Below are 21,980 nucleotides of genomic sequence, written 5' to 3'. Positions count from 1 at the left end.
TTAAGTATAAATATTTTGAGTAACATTGAAACGTGGTGGGGGTATTTTCCTCCCTTGGATATATTCAAAGCCTTTATTGTTTATATATTATAAATAAGATATCAAACATATAATATAGATTTTTTTTTTTTTCAAGTACCATTAATTATTCACAAATAGGTAACTTTATTTTCTACCAGTACTGAAGAGCTTTTCTGATTCTTTTTTTCTAAAATTGAAGAAAATTTTAACTACTACTTTAGAAAAATAAACTCTGTCTGTTAAATTGTGCTGCAGAGTTGTAAGAAAAAACTTATGGTGAAGAGCACTTGAAAAAAGGAAATGTAAAAATGCTTTGGTAAGAACATGGATTTGTTGATATATATATATATATATAAAAAAGCAAGCAAACATGCTTATAACCACAAACCAAAAAAATGGAAATACACTTGTAACTAGAGAACAGCAAACAGAGGGAAGCTATCATAGTGAAGCACACTCAAATCATATTTTCCACTATGAGTATTAGTATGTATATATATATATATACATATATATATATATATATATATATATATATATATATATATATATATATATATATATATATATATATATATATATATATATATATATTCATATATATATATAAAAATATATATACATATACAAATATATATATATATATATATATATATATATATATATATATATATATATATATATATATATATATATATATTTATGCATATTTAAATGGATAATTTTTCAAACTATTTTTTTCTTTCTCAAACGGCACAAAAGTCTTTTTTAAAAGAGACATTTTTTTTTTTTTTTCAAATTCAAACAGTTATTTTGCTATTAGATTCACTTCTACCAGAGATATTTACCAAATTCTGGAGAGATCCTGGTAATGAACCGGTTAACTGGATAGAAATCTGGAGAAAAAAATTGAATTGGAAAGCATTGATACTATGTCATAGATATTGCAAATATATATGGTTAGTTTTTGTAAAAGACTGATCGCTACTTTTTAACAGTCATGATAATTAGTATGAGGAGATCAAACCAAGAGGTTTGAGATTAACAGAAGGCTACATGAACCATTTATCTCTTCTTCACATCTATTCTCATGAGGGATGTGTGAGTCTGAAAATTAAAATGAATGAAGTTCTAGAGTATTCCATTTGAAATTCCTCAATACCTTTCAATGCACTAATTAATCTATAGAGACCTTAGCAGATCAAAGTGGCTTGTTAATCACTGCCAAATAATGCATGGGTAAGGGGTTCAAAACAGATCCAACTAAACATGAAATATATAAGCAAAAGATATGAACTTAATTATGTTTTATAATTCACTTCAAGTATAACAAGGTGATGAATGAACTTCAAATTTAGTTTTTGCATAATGGACATCTATGACCAGTACAGAAAAAATATACCTTCATCAACATGACTTGTACATCTTGTCTTTAATTCTTGTATATTTTTGAAATATATAGGTGTAGCCTTGATTGTCTGATTGGGAATTCACTTTGCAACAATTTCATTCCAGATTTGATTCCACAGAGTTTGCTTGATTGTATAAGTGACTTCTCTTATTGCGTTGGGTCAACCGAGGTCTTTTGAGTGACATTTGATACTCAGAAACTTCACATAATTAAGGCGGCGAGCTGGTAGAAACGTTAGCACACCGGACGAAATGCTTAGCAGTATTTCGTCTGCTGCTACATTCTGAGTTCAAATTCAGCCAAGGTCGACTTCGCCTTTCATCTTTTCGGGGTCGATAAATTAAGTACCAGTTATGCACTGGGATCGATGTAATCGACTTAATCCCTTATTTGTCCCCTCTATGTTTAACCCTTCATGGGCAGTAAAGAAATAAGAAACTTCCCATAATTTTATCTGATGCAAACATTGCAAGGAGATAGCAAAATCAGTTGTGGATTGTCAAACAATAGAGATAAAACAAAAAAACTTATTATGTTAGATTGTGTTTCTTTATTCCTGGGTCAACTTTTGATTTTTTTGGTCCTCATGGGGTCAATAAAATGCATACTGGACAAAGCTTTGGGACTGAAACAATCCATGAAAATACTTTTGAGCAATGCCCCACTATTTTCACAGTCCAATGACCAAAACTGATAAAATGATTAAGGAATATCATGACACTGTATGATATCTTTCCACACACAAAAAAAAAAATACATTCTATAATAGGATTCCCAAAATTATGTAATGAATGATTTAAATTCTTTCAGGTACATGATTAACTTATGTTTCAGGAAACCATGAGCAAACTGAACATATTGACTTCATTATAAGAGAAAAAAAATGACATTCCATCGTTTACTTTCATTTTCATCTCAGTTGATTTGGATGGGGATGAACTTTAGTAAATCAAAGAGATTTGCATATTTCTGGAGCAATTTCTTCAGTTAAACATTGTTCCTACTAATCATAATATAAGCATTAAATTAGTTATTAAACAGGTGTATTGAAATAAGTGATGTGCCACATTCGGAGCCAAAAGTATACTAGTTAAAGTTAGTTTTGAACTTAAAACCTTGTCTGCACCCTAGAAAATTAACCCCAGAAATAAGTGGTTTACGTTTTTGCACAAACAAGATGTCTACTTCTTACTTAGCTTTTGCTGAAAATGTTTGTATTCAGAATTTCATTTCAACAAACAAAACGTCTGAAATATATAATGTACAAGGTGTGTATGCATGTGTGTGTGTGTGTGTGTGGGTGTGCATGCATTCACCCACAGAAATCCTGCCAAAGCAGAAATGCTTGGGCATGATGCAGTCCTTGGACCCATTGGATTCCATCAAATTGTCCAACACATTCCAACATGGAACATGGCCATACAATGATGACAATGATGATGGTGGCAGTGATGATGATGATGACGATGATATCACATATTATCTAAATTACAAATACTACAAGAAGATTGTCTGTCATACCATGAACCAAGCTTTGTTAGTCTTAAACATGTAGAAAGTCAGTGGCTTCATGATAAAACCAAAAACCATTATCATCAAATCATGACTGAGGAAGAAATACCAAAAGAAGAAGAAGAAGGAGAAGAAGAAGAAGAAGAAGAAGAAGAAGAAGAAGAAGAAGAAGAAGAAGAAGAAGAAGAAGAAGAAGAAGAAGAAGAAGAAGAAGAAGAAGAAGAAGAAGGAGGAGAAGAAGAAGAAGAAGAAGAAGAAGAAGAAGAAGAAGAAGAAGAAGAAGAAGAAGAAGAAAAGGAAAGACATTTCTACTTCTTGTTTATTAATATTTTGATTGGAAGTTGCTCCTGAATTTCATGTTTCATGATAAAGTTTGGCAATAAATGGTGTTTTTAGTATATAGCAAAATGGTTAAATTGAGTCCAAAAGAAAAAAAAATGAAATGCAAAATAACTCTGTATGTATATATGTGTGTGTGTGTGTGTGTGTGTGTGTGTGTGTGTGTGTGTGAATGTCTGCTTAAACATTCCACCAAAACCAAAATCATTTGCCATTACTTATTCATTGTATTAACGACCATTTCCAGCTTTAAAATTTCGTCTATCTGAGTTTGAAAGAAAGAGGTCATGCAATTGTCATCGGTCAGAGAAGTGATGTCAGTTAAGAGTCCATGTTTCTTTCTTAATTTTCCTACATCGTAAGATATTGCCATAGTAGTGAGTAACAGTAATAACAGTTATTTTCTAATAATTTTCTCCAAGACAACAACATCGACAATGATAACGGTGGTGACGAACCGATTCTGGAACCTAAGCTAAATCCTCTTCATAATATACATGCATGTTTTTACCATACATGAAATAAGTTCCATGGATCTATGGTACAGCAATTCTCATTCTATCTCCAATGTGTATTATTTAACTTATGAGAAGCAATGTTCTCAGTTTTCAATGAAGTGACTCTTGCTAAATCTTTTCTATGTAGCTCCCTTTTTCATAAGTACTTCCTATCATCAACTCCACTGTAACTTTCACCTTTTTCTAGCATATTCATTCTTATATTCCAGCATAGCCAATTCACCACCATACATTGGCTGATGTTTTTCTTGTAGGTTAACATTCCACATCTAACAGATCGCATTGAAATCATTCCTCTCTTATCTTTGTATATTCTATTCATTTGCAATTTTTTTAACTGTTACAGCACTTCTTAACACATACCTCATATAATCTGCATTAGTAAATGCTAGGATCAAAGAAAATTTGATTTGAGGCAACAATTTGATTTGAACTGCAATTCAGTTTTTCTCATATACTACTACTTAAGAAGTGAAGAAAACTATCTTAACCTACTGAATCAATAAATCAAACCTTTGATTTCTTTGCCAGTGACTGGCAGGTAAGAAATGGAAATGAAATATCTAGACTCAAACTCAGGAATTCCTAACAAATTTTACATTATAATTATTGTGTAAGATGAGAATTGAACTCAAAACTTAATCCACTAATAGCACATTAAAATGCTTAATGTTATTGAATATATGTATGATATTATAGAAATTCATAACAGAAAAAATGCATAATATATAAAGGTATGATAGGAAAAAAATATGCAGTATATGAAAATATAATAGGAAAAAATGCATTTTGAAACTTTCACCACACACTAAATTTAGTTCAGAATATACAAGTTAATGTGGAGCCTCTAGAGAGTCATTTAACCTGTTAGGAATAGCAGCCAAATCGTACACAACACACTGCTATCTTTTTAAAAAGGACGCTAGGTAGATTGCTCAAGGAGAGATAACCTGGTGTCTGACCCCAACAAAAAATACCTATTTGACTAAAAATCATCTATCCATCCTTCCCTCTCAGTGTGTGTGTGTGTAAAGACAAAGAATGAATTTAGCACAACTTTATAATTAGTTACAATTGTTTTGGTCCCACTGTTTCAATTGTCATTGCCTGTAAATGATTCCATGTCAAAAGTAAGGCAATATGTACAGTTAATTGCATTGGAGTGGCACTTCATCACACAGCTTCAGGTCCATATGTTCTTATGCTGTACATATGTTGCATGTGTGTGTGTGTGTGTGTGTGTGTGTGTGTGTGTGTGTGTGTGTGTGTGTGTGTGTCACTATTAATTCAAAGACTAAGAAGACTACTCATTCAAGAAAGAACACAATCCATGTTAAAAAGTGAAATATATTTCTATATTTGCTTGTAGTTTAAATTTAATCCCAATGAATACACCAACATTTCAATTCATACAATATTCCTCAGGGAATAAATATCAATAAAAAGTGGAATACACATCATATACAATACTTGGAAATACTGGTGACAACCTTGGTAGTAAGCTAATACCAAAAATCAGAAAGGAACAAGTGTATAGTTCAAATAAGATGTATTAGAGCCATAACATTTTAATGTCGTTGCAAATAAAAGTATATGGAGATTTGGCTGTGTATGAAGAATGAAGATTTGGCAATACTTCTGTAAGGCTAAATAAAATGAAATGAATCTTGATAATATATTCAGGTGGCTATAGATATTCATAGAAAACTGGTGATCTAAAAGGGCTTGGAAATAAACCTTCAAGTTTCTAAAGGTGAATAATGTGTTTGAAAGTTTTCAACTTTTAAGTGTAAATGGCTTTAGGCCGAGCTTTCACTAAAAGACCAAATAGAGTTCGATATCAATAATTAATGAATGGTCGAAGAATTGTTGGCAAGAAATCTAATTCTAAAGGGATCAAAGGAATTAACAGGATGGTTGTTTGTGTCTGCCATCTCCAGCAGAGAATATACTGTGTGATGCCTCCAAGAGAAACAACTACAAAATGAATATCAAAGACAGCAGGAGTGTACCACAGTCAAAATGTCATAAGTATAAACCTTATAATATAAAATGTATAGCATTAGACGAGGATCGAAGTCAAGAATATTCCATATTAGTTCATGCATATATATGTTTATGTGTTGTGTGTATGTGTGTGTATGTAGCTTTGATTACTGAATATTCTGCTTATGAGATGCTATGAATAATACATCAAATACACATGCCAAAAACAATTTGCATTACAACGGCTTATGATACATTTATGTCATACAGGCAAAACAAATAATAATAATAATAATAATAATAATAATGATAATAATAATAATAATACAGCATAGTATTTATTGTTCTGCAGTAAAAAGAAAAAATTTAGAAGTCCAACAGCGAGAAAAAGTAGATATAATATATAACGAATTAAAAATAAATGTCTCTTTATATATTTCTGTTCTATATTTACAATGTTTCAAGTATTTCGTGCTTGGGAGACTTCCAGGTAATATGAGAATCATGCTAAACTGTGTAATTTTACTTTGTTTGCTTCCTAAACAATCCTATTATTTATTTATTTATTTTTTAATTAATAAAACCTATATTTGTAATTACAATTGCTAACAGTATCATTATTTCTATTGTTCACTTGAAAATATCAAATGTACAGAAATTATAATCTCTCTCTCTCTCTCTCTCTCTCTCTCTCTATATATATATATATATATATATATATATATATATATATATAATTGTCTTAATAACTTCAAGAAGACTTATTTATTATTTCACAATATCAACGTAGTAAATATTTTCAAAACATCTCCACTGAAACTTATACATTAACAGTCATAAAATAATGCTACATATATGACGTAATTTTTGTTATGAGCCAATGTGGGTGTCTCTATATTTGTAGTTCTTAATTGTATTGATTTTGCAGTGTTCTGAGACTAAATAAAAAGAATTATAAAAGCTGGTTCTCTTGGCATAGAATGTTATGTAAAATTATATTTTTAATTTTTTAATTTTATAAAATATAGAAGACTATTGCATACAGTGTTTTATTTTTCATATCTGTGTTTAACAAAATTTTGAATCACTAGTTATACAAGACATCCAAACATAACTTTAGGTTTCCTGAAGATCTCAATTTATTTTGAAAATTTTCTGATGTATCTAGATGTCCCTTGTGAAACAGTGCTACAAAGTTTCAACACCACTACTCGACAGTTATTTTTGCCAGCAAGAAAATATAATAAATCATTAGATTATACCTAGATTTTAGAAAAATGGGACACATTTGATATTGTAGTGATAGATATATAAAAGAGATTGGTTATCCTAGGACCACAACAGAAGACACATGTTCAAAATGCTGCACAGCAGGATTGAACTAGAAACTACGTAATTGCAAATCAACCTTCTTAACCACATAGCCATGGTTGTGCATATCAGAGCTACATGTAATGAAATTCATAATATTGTAATACACATGTATGATAAATTAATTAATTAATTAGATGGGCATTTGCTTTGAGTACTTTCTAATATATTTCCCATTCTTTTTAACAGAAAAAGAGACTATGTTTATTTCAATCTTCTATGCAAATTATGTCAGTATATATTTCTTCATTTGACCTCCAGAATGCCACAAGGTCAAAAACATTATGAACCCAATGCTAAACTTTTCATTTTATTTTCATTTTTATTAAAATAATGAATTTTAACATTGGCACACAGCAACACATTTTTCATAAAGAGTAGCTATGTATGTAGACTGTAGTATATCTTATATAATTTTATTTTATACCACATAGGTCTGTCTATTCAGCCTGAGCTAATATGGGGCTCAACAACAATAACAACAATTTGTATGCCACAATAATTGCTTCTAAGATTTATAAGAAAATTGATAATTATTCTAAATTTGGACAAAACTCTTGAATATTGGAAAAAGACAATAGCTGTCTAATTGTCTGAGATTGTTGTTAATTAGATTTAATTAACCTAGTCTTCAGAGATGAATAATCTTTTAATATTAAAGTCTACACGAGATTTTTGAATCGTGGCAAAAAGAATCATTGATAAAATATAAACAGAAATAAAACTAAAAAATTGGGAAATAACAAAATTGATGATAATTGTTTTTAATATAAACACAAGGCCAGAAAATTGGACAAGAGGGTTAATTGACACCCTCAACTCCAGTACTTGACTACAGATGGACAGTAGATTGACCCCAGACAGATGAAAAGCAAAGTCAAATTTCAGTAGAATATGAATTCAGAACATGAAAAGGTGAAAACTAAATACCGTGAAGTGTTTTGTCTAAATCTTTAATTATCCTGCCAACCCACCACCCTGAAGAAAATAATAATGGTTCCAAATTTTGGCACAAGGCCAGCAATTTCAAGGTGGGGGGTAAAAACCAATTACATCGACCCCAATGCTCAGCAGGTACTAATTTTATTGCCCCCCCCCCCCATCAAAAACGTTGAAAGGCAAAATCAACCCTTGAGAAATTTGAATTCAGAATGTCCAAGAGCTGGAAAGAATGTCGCTAAGCATTTTATCCAACACTGATGATTTTGCAAGCTTGCTACCATGATAATGACGATGATGGTGATGATGATGATAATGAAGATGATTATGATGACGAAGATGATGATGATAGTGGTTTTTAATCTAAGTCAAAGGCCAACAGTTTTGAGGACAGGGAGTTAATTGATACCATTGTCTCTACAACTTGACTGGTAGTTCTATATTTAAGAGATGAGGAATCATGTACATTATTTACATTATTTACATGGGCATATGGTGTAGTGGTTAAGAGCACAGGCTACTAACTCCAAGATTATGAGTTTGATTCCAGGCAGTGACCTGAATAATAATAATAGTAATAATAACGTCGAAAAATACCTTAGGAATGAGAATCCAGGTTCAAAATTTCCCAAGACATCTGATGAAGGCTGGAGGGTATATCAGCCGAAACATCGTGCTATCAACAAACAAGATGAGGACAAATATCCGTCAAATGTAAATAATGTACTTGACTGGTATTTCATTTTATTAAGCCCAAAAGGATGAAAAACGTTGACCTGGGTGGGATTTAAACTCAAAACCCAAAGAGCTGAAAATAAGAAAATTTTTTCACACAAGTGTTGGACTCAAGGAACATTGAAGTGATGTAGGAAAAATAATAAAATGTTGCGGGCTTGTGCCAACTTGGTAACGAATAGGCAAAGAAAATAATAGTATATAAAAGGATGAAATGAGATATTCCTATAAGGAAACAGTGATCTAGGGATAATCAAGGAACCCCATAGATCCTGCACTACCAAGCGAAAGTGCCCTCTCCTAACTACATTCTCTGATCTACAGGCATATATTCAGAATGTGATTATTCTCTTTACTCTCACCCACGTTTCAGCAGTCACTGGAAGGTAGCACCTCTCTCTCCATCCTTATCTTTCTCTCCAAGTAGAACTTGAAGAAACTGATAAGGGCTTCGCCAAAAAGGAATGTGTCTGTTTTCTGTCTTTTCAAGCGAACAATGAAGAAATTGCTCAATAAAACATTTGATTATTTCTTTAAGAAAAAAAAAAACAAAAAAACAAATTCCTTTGGAGATGAAATCTTTATATGAATGAAAATTTGACAATGAAATGCTTCACAAATGTCTCTTTAAAATTTACTGAAGATCAAGTATTTTAACAATTTAGTCTTCTGAGTTCACAAAGAATAACCACTCATTGGACTTGAATGTTAAGTTGATTTCCATTAGCATCTGTGCACTTATTTTATCTAATCTCCCGAATCAGAATTACTTGCATGACTAATCAAAGAATTTGCTGTGACAAAAACACGAAAAAAAAAAAGCAGCTTTAAAAATAATTTTATTTGAATGCTCCTTCATAATCTTTGTCTTCAAAAAGAATGAAGTTAGCAACATAGACTGGATCATTATTTGTGATCTTCCTTTGTTATACTGCACCCACCTAACTTCTTATTCTTAAAATATTTCTTATATTTAGGTTTCAGATTTTTGTTTCCCTTTTTTATTTATCTTACACTAATACTTTTACTTGCATTTATTTTGATAATGTTCCACTCTGCAATAACAAAATTGCATTTCACCAAATTTTTACATCAGCCCTGAGTGTCCCCAGAAATTAAGATTTTCTAGAAAAATTTACAAATCTACATCAACTCTGAAGGTTTCTGAAGATTAAGACTTGAAAAAAAAATGACGCTAAGAAGGCTTCAATACCACCTGCAGGCTCACTGAGGGAGTTTTAACTTAGCACCATAAGTAAACAAACCATTTCTATAGTACACTCATCTATCTATAGTAATGATTCTTATTTTCAGACAGTGAGAAATAAAGACTTTGCCCCTATACAGCAATAGGGAGATTGAAATGATCAGTTCTTGAGCCAGTAAGTTACCACTAACAATGTTACAACAATTTCCACAAAATCCTCAAATAATCATTCTACTTCATGCGTTTATATTCCATTACATTACACAGCATAACTTCCAGGCCTTTAAGGTCATTGTTGTAGTAAGCTAATTTCCAAATCTATTCTCCAATCACATTTTCTGCTACATAGTTCAGTCTCGCCATTAATAGCATTGAAAGTTTAAAATCCTTTTATCCTGACTTGCATGAATTGAACAAATTTTTAAATGACTTAATCACTGATTAATGATTATAAATAGAATTTAGAAATGTGTGTATGTTTTAGTATGAACAAGTATTTTCTTTTTTTTTTATTTTTCTGATATGAGTCTATGCATTTTTATAGCAGAAACTTTTTTTATAAACCATTATTATCAGTAAACAAAGAAATTATCATCATCATCATCCTTTTAAGAACAAGGCGTTGGCAAAACTATGGAACAGCAAGCAAAATGTCTCCCACTCTCATTAATGTATTTTTTTATGTTCTGAGTTCAAATCTGACCAAAGTCAATTTTGCACTTCATCCTTTTGTGGTCAAGAAAAGAAGTGCAATCATCAACTCTACTCCACACACACACAAACAAAAATTTCAAAACGCCTCTTTTTTTATCATTCCCATTCTTTAAAGGGGCTTTCAATAAGGTATCTCACCATTCATTTTCCATTATCACATTAGCTTTTATCACAAACTCACAGCACATGTTTATGCACCATTTATCTTACATTCATAATATATGTACAAAGCACTCATTCTCTTGCCCACGTATCTAATGCTGTTTTTATCCTATTATTTTCCCAGTTCACTGTGTTCATGTAAAGGAGTCTTCTAGTGCACATAGATTACCAGATTTTGATAACCAATGAGACTTTTCCTTGATACAGAATGTTGGAAATAAATATATTTGTAATTGTTAAGAAAATGAAAGCCTAATCTCTGCAAATAAACAACAGATGAAGTCATACTTAACTCTTTTGTTACCAGCCCCACCTGAAACTGTCCTCATTCTATGACACAAATTCGCTTTTTCAAAGTGATCTAAATTTTAGACTTTCAACCAAAATTTCATGTTGATTTATATTTCAAAAACCAGCTTAATAAAGAATTATTTTACTAAATATTTCAATATTTTCAAAAGCAGAGTATCTAAAAAAAATATTGAAAGTGTAGGTGTAACTGTGAGGTAAGAAGCTTGATTCCCAACCACGTGATTCCAGGTTCATTCCCACTGTATGGCACCTTGGGTAAGTGTCTTTTACTATAGCTTCAGGCCACATTCACCAAATGATATTTTACAAATGTCATTCAGTGAATGTACCAAGCTCCCCCCCCCCATATTTTTCAAAAAAACAAAACAAAAAAAACAGGATGGAATAAGTAGAACAAGAGGAGACATGTGGGACAGAGAGTCACTGAAGAGGTAACAAGATGTGTGATGAAAGAAACTAAAATAATAGTGATAAAGCTGAAGTGAAGACCAAATATATAAAACATGTTTAATCAGCATAATATAACCATCTCCAAGTATAATAGAATACTATATTTGTATGATAGTTAATTATCCACGTATGTTGACATTAAGCAACCAGTATCAACCTTCTTTGAAATATTTACATGGGCTAGTATGCCACGTGGGTAAATTTTTTATGGAAATTACAAAAAAAATGTTGAGTATTTACATAATGAAATTATATAAGACCAGCCTTAGCACATAACCAGTCATGTGATCTGCTCACTGATTACACAATATCTTTCACATACTTTAATCTTGATAAAGATGTTTTTGAACTTGTTTTTACAATGTAAGTATTGTTTAGTTTATGTATTTTATTACTAAGTAAAATCACGACCCTTCTAAATACAAAGCACCACTACTAACACTAACTAGCCCCTGTGTGCTCAAAGGAGTGCAACTACCCAAGTTAAGAATGCTTAAACCGTGCTAGTGTAGACAACAAGACATAATGTTATTGATAGTGATGCAGGCAAAATAAATGGGAGAAATAAACATCAGAGATGCTTTGTCTCATGCTGAATCTGCAGGAGATACTCAAAGGAATTACAAACTCTTCTGAATCCATCACAATGTCAGAAACATTTCATCAACAGGTATCTGAGTATCACAAGCATTTCACCCCTTAACCTGTATACTGAGTGAAGCTCAGTATACAGGTTCCACCTGCAGTCTGTTGTCAACCACAGCCACCTTCAGCTGGTTTCACCTGCCCTACCTGTCTTCTTTGTGGCTTTCTTCACTTGTCTGGGCTCCAGACCAACCTTCTGAAGGAACTAGCACAATGATCTAACTAGAAAGGCATGACAACCAACTTCAATAGAGAATGAGGCCACATGTCATCTCTTGACAAAAGCCTAGATAATAGATTCTCAAGAATGCTGTCTGAAAGGTCACCACAGCTGTCAAATTTCAAAGTCACTCTCTGTTACCTGATCTCTTAATTTAAAATAAATTCCAATTTCACAGTTGTCTTGTATATCTTCTTAAGAATTAATCGTTTTGGGAGTTCACTCCTTTATGTTAGCTCTAACTACATGTTCTTTGTGCAAAAGGCATCCCTGAGAAATCTTCTTCAATCTTTATATTACACGGTTTAACAAATTTTATGAATGAAAGCAGACATCCCCTCTACTTTTCTAACTGAGTAATTAACATAAGGATATTGTGCTATAAAATAGCGGCCCTGACAATTTATGCACATATCTGAATTTTCAGAACTATCCAACTGATGATATAACATAGTATAGAACGAACATAACATTTGAAGTGTAAATATCTTGAATTACAACCATTCCAGAATATTGGTTTGAATCTAAGGAATATATTTAGCAACTCATCATTTGGATCCAGCTTGTCGCTTTTAGTGATAATGCCTGTGAAAATTAGACATTTGAGAAAGCCAATTTTGTTGAAATATATTGGAAGATTTCCATAGAGTAGAATTGGCAATTATGAACCATATTATATTTGAATCGTCTGTATTATTAAATATCCTGAAATTTAATGTGAAATAGCTTGTAAAAAAAAAATTGTATAACATAAAGATAAATGCTGCAATGGATACCGACGGAGTGAGCTTTCACTATTTTGTTTTTGTATTTTTATCACAACTAAAATCAGATATGGACTGAGAAATGTTTTCTTTACATGGGTAGAGGACATGGGAGATAGTTGTTATTTAGAATTAATATTTTTTTAAAAGGCCAAAATGAAAACTCTGAAATTAGTTTTATAGGAAATAAACAAGAAGTCCTTTATTTTATTGTTATTCCAAGATATTTTCAAAATCTCAATTATGAAATAGTCTTCATTCAATGTTGATATTCAATTTCAGAATACAATAATTGGAACAATTATAAAGGAGACTTTTTTCCTTTGATGAAAAAGAAAAATGCAAAAAAACAAACCTATTTCAGATTAAAAAAAAAAAATTCATTATGAATAAATGACCTTAGAAAAATGAAAGCAAGAAAACTATAAATGAATAAAGAAAACAAATAAGAGAGTCAGAAAGAAAATAGAGAAGATGATATTTTATTGAAAAATCTGATATTGGAAAATATAAGAATATATTTCTTTAATAAAACATTTCGCAATGCCTAACTACACATGCTCACGTTTATAGATCCATACTTACCTTATGGCATTGGTTGGCTAGGTTTTACCTATTTGCAGCAGATGTTTCATGGAAGAATGCCATTTCTAGCTACAACCAAGCCAATATTAAGTTGAGACTAGTATCTACTTTCCAATAATCTAACATACACAAATATGTATATGTATTCAATAAGAATCTGAAGAATTCCCATTTGGCTTATTTTTCATTCTTTGTGTCATTAAATATAGGTATATCATTAACTAGCGTATCATATTACATCACATTTATTTTTCCTCTTTCTCTCTCTCTCGCTTTATTAACTCATAACTTCATGTAAGACATGGCACCACATGAGACAGTATTCAGTCAACTAGTTCTGAAATGCACAATATCACAAAAATCAAACTAACTTTGTTTACATTCATTTTCAAGGAAGTGAGAAACATTCTAATGAAAGGGAGAAAACACTAATGCTTTCTTCTATCAATCATTTCTGTTTGGTGACAATCTCTACAAGACTGGGCATTTAGAAAATTTTCAACAAAAAATAATGTGTTTAACTACACACACACACATCCACACTTTTTAATACCATAATAATCTCTATCATAGGGACAGGGACAGAAATTTGAGTGGAGGTGCAGAGCAGTCAATCAAATCAGCAAACTTTCTACAGCTGGATGCCCTTCCTAACGCCAACCACTCCGAGAGTGTAGTGGGTGCTTTTTACATGCTATGGGCAGGAGGGCCAGTCAGGTGGTTCCAGCAATGACCACACTTGAATGTTGCATTTCACGTGCCACTGGAACATGTGCCAGTAAGGTGACGCTGGCAACGATCACGCTCGAATGGTGCTTTCTATATGCTACCGGCACAGGTGCCAATCAGCGGCCTTGGCAACGTTCACATTCGGATGGTGCTTTTAACGTTATATATATATATGAGATTTCTGCGGGACAACCTGTTGAAAGCCACCGACCAGATTTGTGGCTGGTGTAAGGTCCCCTCCCGACCCAGAGTAACGTGGTGGTGGAACAAGGAGGTAGACAGGGCTATTAGACAAAAGAAACAGGCTTGGAAGGACTGGAAGAACGGTGGTAGTAGGGAATTGTACCAATGTGCCAGAAGGGAGGCTAGGCGACAGGTTTATTTAGCCAGAGGGGAAGCAGATAAGGAAAGATTTGCCAATGTTCTGCGCCGTGAGGACCAAAGACTCGAGGTATTTCGTGTTGCAAGACAGTGTAGGAGAGAGAATAGTGATGTTGTAGGAGAGAAATGTGTTCGCATGGATGATGGTACGCTTGCATTAAATGAGGATGCAAAGAAAGAGGTCTGGAGATGCCACTACGATAGATTGCTTAATAAAGAGAATGAATGGGAGAAAGAGAGCCTGCCGTATGTCGACCCAATAGAGGGACCAGCTATCCGAGTTGATAGTACCAGGGTAGATAAAGCAATTAAGAGTATGAAGACTGGGAAAGCCCCCGGCCCATCAGGAATCACTGCAGAGATGCTCAAAATATCTGGCAGTGTTGGCTATAGCCTAGTCACCCGTATTACGAACCAGGTGATACACGAAGGAGTCATACCCAATGACTGGTGTAGCAGCATCATAGTCAACTGCTACAAAGGTAAAGGGGACGCGTTAGATACAAATAATTACAGAGGCATCAAGCTGTTAGATCAGGTTATGAAAGTTACAGAGAGGGTCATAGCCCAACTAATTAGGGAGCGAATCAATTTAGATGAGATGCAGTTTGGGTTCGTGCCAGGTAAAAGCACTACTGATGCCTTATTTCTAGTGAGACAGTTGCAGGAGAAATACCTAGCTAAGGATAAACCTCTGTACCTGGCTTTCGTTGACATGGAGAAAGCCTTTGACAGGGTCCCCCGATCCCTTATCTGGTGGTCAATGAGGAAACTTGGGATAGAAGAATGGTTAGTGAGAGCTGTGCGAGCCATGTACAGAGATGCTGCCAGTAAGGTGAGGGTTGGAAATGAGTACAGCAATGAATTCCGGGTAGAGGTAGGGGTCCACCAAGGTTCCGACCTCAGCCCCCTCTTATTTACCATAGTCCTCCAGGCAATCACAGAGGAGTTCAAGACAGGTTGCCCCTGGGATCTCCTCTATGCTGATGATCTTGCCCTAATTGCGGAGTCACTATCAGAACTAGAGGAGAAGTTTCAGGTGTGGAAGCAAGGTCTAGAATTGAAGGGCCTTAGAGTCAACCTAGCTAAAACCAAAATCCTAATAAGTAGGAAGGTAGATAAAACACAAACCCCTTCAGGTAGATGGCCCTGCTCAGTATGTAGAAAAGGAGTAGGTAGTAACTCTATAAGATGTACCCGGTGCAAGCTATGGACACATAAGAGGTGCAGCAACATCAAAGGCAGGTTAACTAGCAAGTTAGTTTTTGTTTGTGGCAGATGTTCAGGTGCAATAAAGACTGCAAACAAACAGGAAACAACTTCTATCTCATTCCAGGGTGAAAAACTAGAGGTAGTCGATAGCTTCCGCTATCTGGGCGACCAAGTTAGTAGTGGGGGTGGGTGCGCTGAAAGTGTAGCTGCTAGAATAAGAATAGCCTGGGCAAAGTTTAGAGAGCTCTTACCCCTGCTGGCGACAAAGGGACTCTCACTCAGAGTAAAAGGCAGACTGTATGACGCATGCGTACGAACAACCATGCTACATGGCAGTGAAACATGGGCTGTAACTGCTGAGGACATACTAAGCTCGCAAGGAATGAAGCCAGTATGCTCCGTTGGATGTGTAATGTCAATGTGAATACCTGTCAGAGTGTAAGTATCTTGAGAGAAAAGCTGAACATTAGAAGCATCAGTTGTGGCGTGCAAGAGAGACGATTGCGCTGGTATGGACATGTGGTGAGAATGGAGGAGGATAGCTGCGTGAAAAAGTGCCACACCCTAACAGTTGAGGGAACCCGTGGAAGAGGTAGGCCCAGGAAGACCTGGGCTGAGGTGGTGAGGCAAGACCTTCGTACATTGGGCCTCACCGAGGCGATGACTACGGACCGAGACCTTTGGAAATGTGCTGTGCGTGAGAAGACCCGGCAAGCCAAGTAAGATCGTTGCCAGTGCCCCTGGACTGGTTCTTGTGCGGGTGACACATGAGATGCACCATTTTGAGCGTGGCCGTTGCCAGTACCGCCTGACTGGCTCCTGTAGGATTTTCGAGCGAGATCGTTGCCAGTGCCCGTGGACTGGCTTGTGCAGGTGGCACATAAAAAACACCATTTCGAGCGTGGCCGTTTTCGTGCGGGTGACACGTAAAAGCACCCACTACACTCTCTGAGTGGTTGGCGTTAGGAAGGGCATCCAGCTGTAGAAACTCTGCCAAATCAGACTGGAGCCTGGTGTTGCCATCCGGTTTCACCAGTCCTCAGTCAAATCGTCCAACCCATGCTAGCATGGAAAGCGGACGTTAAACGATGATGATGATGATGATGATATCCAAAGTAACTGGATTTAAACTCTGCAAAATATTCATAATCCACCAAAGTGAACCCAGAAGAATTTGTGGGACTGCTAACCCTAAGTGATCCTTCATGCTTCTTATTTACACGATTGACCAGAACCTGGAATATACCTAAGAGCACTTATAGTACCCACCTGGATAATTTATTCCAATGTACTCAGCATATATATATACACACACACCTTAAGTTATTGGCAACAGTGAGCATGAAACTTTTTACATTGGTAATATTATGATAGTAAGAAATAATTGAAAGAAAAAAAAACAGTTCACAGTTGCATGGGTAAAACAGCTTAATTTGCATATGAGTAAGCTACTTTGCATATGAGTAAGCTACTTTGCATATTAATGTTACTTTGACAACCATGAGAAAATTATCAATGCATCACAGTGTTTTTGGAATTAAAATATTCACTAAGCCAAAGTACATTTATAGGTTTAAGAAATATATAAATTAATTCTTAAGTATATCCCCTAGTTTCATTCCTTGGCACAACTTTATTTTTTTAAATAAACGTTCTTCATTATACTTGATACTTTAATTTCAATACTACATCGCTCTCTCTCTCTCTCTCTCTCTCTCTCTCTCTCTCTCTCTCTCTTTCCCTTCTAATTCTCTCACACAAATACATATATACACTCATATTCACACACAGACACTAATGCATAAAAACCAAATAAATTTGATAATGCAAACAGGAAAGATAGAACTCAAAACATGAGTATAAATATTTTTCTACTGTAATAAAAAATAACATACATACATACACACATACGCATATGTTATATATGTGCATGTGTACATATGTGCATACATTACATGCATAAATTCTTTGATATCTCCCTGTTTTTAGAAAAGGCTCACCATATCCCTGCATGTTATACGAAGCAACTAAAAGAGTTGGCACCAGGCCATAAAACACTGTCTCAAAAGCCTTGCCCAATGGACCAACCCATTCCAACAAGGAGGAACAGACAAAAGTAGCAGTGGCGATGGTGATAGCAATGATGATGATGATGATGGTGGTGGTGGTGGTGGTGATTGGCTGCACACATATATATATATATATATATTTGTATACAGCATTCTTATACAATTTTAAGATGTAGAAATGCAACTGGCAGGCTACATTGGGTGCCTGTGTTTCCCAATGAGAACTGACTAAAGAAAACAACTCTGCAAACTGTTAAAATATCAAAATGAATGATCTCCACTCTAAGTGTCATTTACATTCTTAAGAATTATAGAAACTAAAAGAAAGAAAAATCAGGGGAAAAAAATGAACATTGGTAAAACCTGAAAGTACTTTCTTAAATCTGTTTCCTATATTAAATGTTTTTGATATCAAACACATGAAAGACGTTACTCTCTATGAACATACATTTAATGATTAGTTCACTCCACATATATGTGTATATATACACATTAAAGAAATAATATCTAATAAAGTATGTATACATAGATAAACATATGTAGATATATATATATGATGTTACATATGCAATTTTCCATGCTAGTGAAACTTAGATGGCTTGTAAACATTAAAGAACGCAAGCATGGCTGTATGGTTTAGTTTTCTTTGCAATCACATGGTTCTGGGCCTGACCCTACTGCATGGTACTTTGGTCGTAAGTTCGGATTGACATTAACCCTTTTTGAAGTTAGGGAGAAGATGGAAATTGTGCAAAAGTCCTCTGGAAGACTGTATTAGTTCTTGAGTGTTAATGTGTTTTTTTCAATTTAACACCGCGACCACCACCACAATGAGGTGGTTTATTCCTTCATTTACTGCAGTAATATCAGTGATCATGTGGTTTAATACTTTTAACCACAATTATATATTTTAATGTTTTGTTAAATTGTTCCAGATACTAATTTAATAATGGACTTCACAAAACATTTCAAACTGTTAATTATTTCAAAGAATAAATTAAAAACAATGGGCAGTGTAATTCATTAATAATATGGTTATGAAAGAGTTAAACTTATGGACTTAATTCTATAAAATATATTCCTGCTCCTCATCATCATTTAATATCTACTTTTCCTTTATTGCATGGGCCCGACAAAATTTGTTGGGGCACATCTTCTAGAACCAAATGTGTTTCTTGTCACCAACCATCATCTGTTGTCAAGCAAGATTATATTTCCCCATGGCCAGACATGTTTTCCACAGAAGACTGGAAACAAACAACACCACTTGTATGACAATGATGCTTGTTTACAACCATGATATCATAAATACTATATCATAAATGAGTAGTATATCATGATCACAACCAATATAGAAATTAATGTAGCATAGAAATTATATCAGAGTTCAGTAAATATGTAACTTCAAAATGAGTATGATTTAGTTAGTAATTAATTTCTCAGCTCTACTGTCAATTAAATCATAATAACAAAGCGTTATTGAATACTGTTATTCAGGAGAAAATCGAATAGTCACTAAAAGAAACTACCTACTGTTTCATTAAGTCAACACATACAATCATTTATCATAATGAATAACAATGCACCAGGCATATACATACACACGTGTATGTGTGTGCGTGCATTGACATGTAAATTCCTAGTATGTAGGTGTAAATTCTAAATGTGTGCTTGATGTACACATGTATGTATGTACGTGCATAAGTATATATGATTATTTTATTTGATTATATTCCATCTTCCTCCATAACTCTTAAATCAAATTCACATTAACAGTTTTTGATCCATATTGATATTTTATTTACAACAAACTGCCTGAGCCAAATTTTAATGGTCTAAAGAAAATCTTTTAGAGACAAGGCATGTTCAAATTCATTTCATCAAATGCAATATCAAGTAGCTTGTTAAACTGATGACAAATATAAGTGATAAAACAAGAAAGAAAGGGAAAAAATAAAAAAAAGTATCAGAACTTCATGCCAACATTTAAAAACTCAGATTACAAATTATTGATTACCAGGATAGAAAGCATTACTTTGAAAGACAAACAAAAATCTGGGTCATAGAATTGAGAGCATTTACTTGGATCAGAGATATAAAAGAGTGTTGAGGAAGTAGGTTGTGAAGGGTTTCAAATTTACTTTGTAGCTTCTAGAGAAATCAACTTGCCAAAAATTATTAAAAGAGGAGATGTTTAAAAATTCCTGATTTACATGATATCACAATAAGCTCAGTTTCTTTTTAGCAATAATTTTAGTTAATTTTTATTTTAACTTTAACTTTCAAATACTTATAAGTAATTTAACAGAATTCAAAGCAGAAATTAAATTGATAATGTGAAAATTATTGTGATAAACCAGAAAATTAATTCCACTTTATAACTTTTATAAATTTAATAAACAGCAAAAACTATCTGTGGAATCGTATAAAGTAGATAATTATTGTCCCCAAAATTCCAGTTCAGAATAATCTTCAGTGATTTTAGTTTTAATATGCAATATTAATTATTAAAAGAGAATATAGTTTATAAAGCAAACTTATTAAATTAACGTATGGATACACACAAACGCCTAACAATACCAGTTATAAAACTTTCTTTACCAATTTATTGATAATCAATGAATATTATAATTTGCATGCAATTATTTTTACTAACGTAAATAAAATCATTGGTAAATACATTTATCTATGTCGTCATCCACTGCAGAGGAACCAACATTAAGACATGAAAATGTTAAGATAGCTCACAAAAATGTGTGTGTGTATGTGTGTACATATATATATATATATATATATATATATATATATATATATATATATATAATGCAGCTTCTATAACTTTTATATATATTTACTAATGGTTGGTTTTATGTTCTGTTATATAAAAAACAATTTTATACCAATTTCATATCAATCTGAAGGATTACTCTAAACAGAGCACAAATTTATTATTCTTTAATAACGATAATTTTGACAGTGACTTCAAAGTTTTGGCCAGTGAACCATCATTGGACCTCATGGAAGAGGCTTTCTCTTTGCACACAAATATCCTCTTTCATCAGGTATATGTTCATCTGCTATTTAAAGTTGATTTTCAATTTAAAAAATACTGTATGTCAGGTCACGTTTGTGACCTAGTACAATTTATGGCATGCCTGGGTTGACAGCAATTAAATTTGGCAACCTCCAACAAGCCTACCTTATGAGGAGGCTGATTTGAGAAATCTGGTTGGGTGAAAAAGAAACCCTGTCAGAAAGAAGATTGACTCAAGTTGAGTTAACAGCCAGCTTGTTATATGTACATATGTATATACATGCATGCAAGTATATATTTTGTAGCATGTTTGTATTTCATCTAAATAGGCATGGAAGAATTATGTAATCTTTATTTACATGGTTTTGTAACTAGGAGACCAAGAGAGACAACTGGTGCAGGTAGCAACATATTGTCATCCTGGGCTAGAAGCTATAATATAGGGCAAATACCAGATATATTTTATGGCTTGGGCAACACATGAAATGAGATGGTACTGCAAGGTGTGGAGATCCCTTCAACCATTTTAACATTTTTATATAGATATGCTTACTGTGTTTATTTTACTTTGTCACTTGGCATAATGTGTAAGACTGAGAGAGAGCATCTGGTGCACATGCAGCTCTTTTTCAGTATAAAAGAAATAGAAAACAAATTTGGACCA

At 33.4% G+C, this 21,980-nt stretch overlaps 1 protein-coding gene across 22 annotated transcripts in view; it reads right to left on the bottom strand.

The window, feature by feature from the left end:
• The window catches only part of LOC106869227 (tolloid-like protein 2), a 1,141,949-nt gene that overhangs the window by 684,354 nt on the left and 435,615 nt on the right, over positions 1-21,980 (bottom strand). For 12 of the 22 annotated variants that reach the window (XM_089358367.1, XM_089358378.1, XM_089358375.1 and 9 more), the window contains one exon: positions 870-917. The exons of the other annotated variants lie outside the window; for them this stretch is intronic. In XM_089358367.1, the coding sequence (XP_089214493.1) occupies positions 870-917 (48 nt within the window). The remainder of the gene's footprint in view (positions 1-869; positions 918-21,980) is intronic. 22 annotated transcript variants of the gene reach the window in all.

Source organism: Octopus bimaculoides, chromosome 10 (assembly GCF_046866305.1).
Source record: "Octopus bimaculoides isolate indiv1 chromosome 10, ASM4686630v1, whole genome shotgun sequence".
Lineage (NCBI taxonomy): Eukaryota > Metazoa > Mollusca > Cephalopoda > Octopoda > Octopodidae > Octopus > Octopus bimaculoides.
Note: the sequence above shows the minus strand (reverse complement) of the source record. Positions and strands in the feature narration are given on the sequence as shown.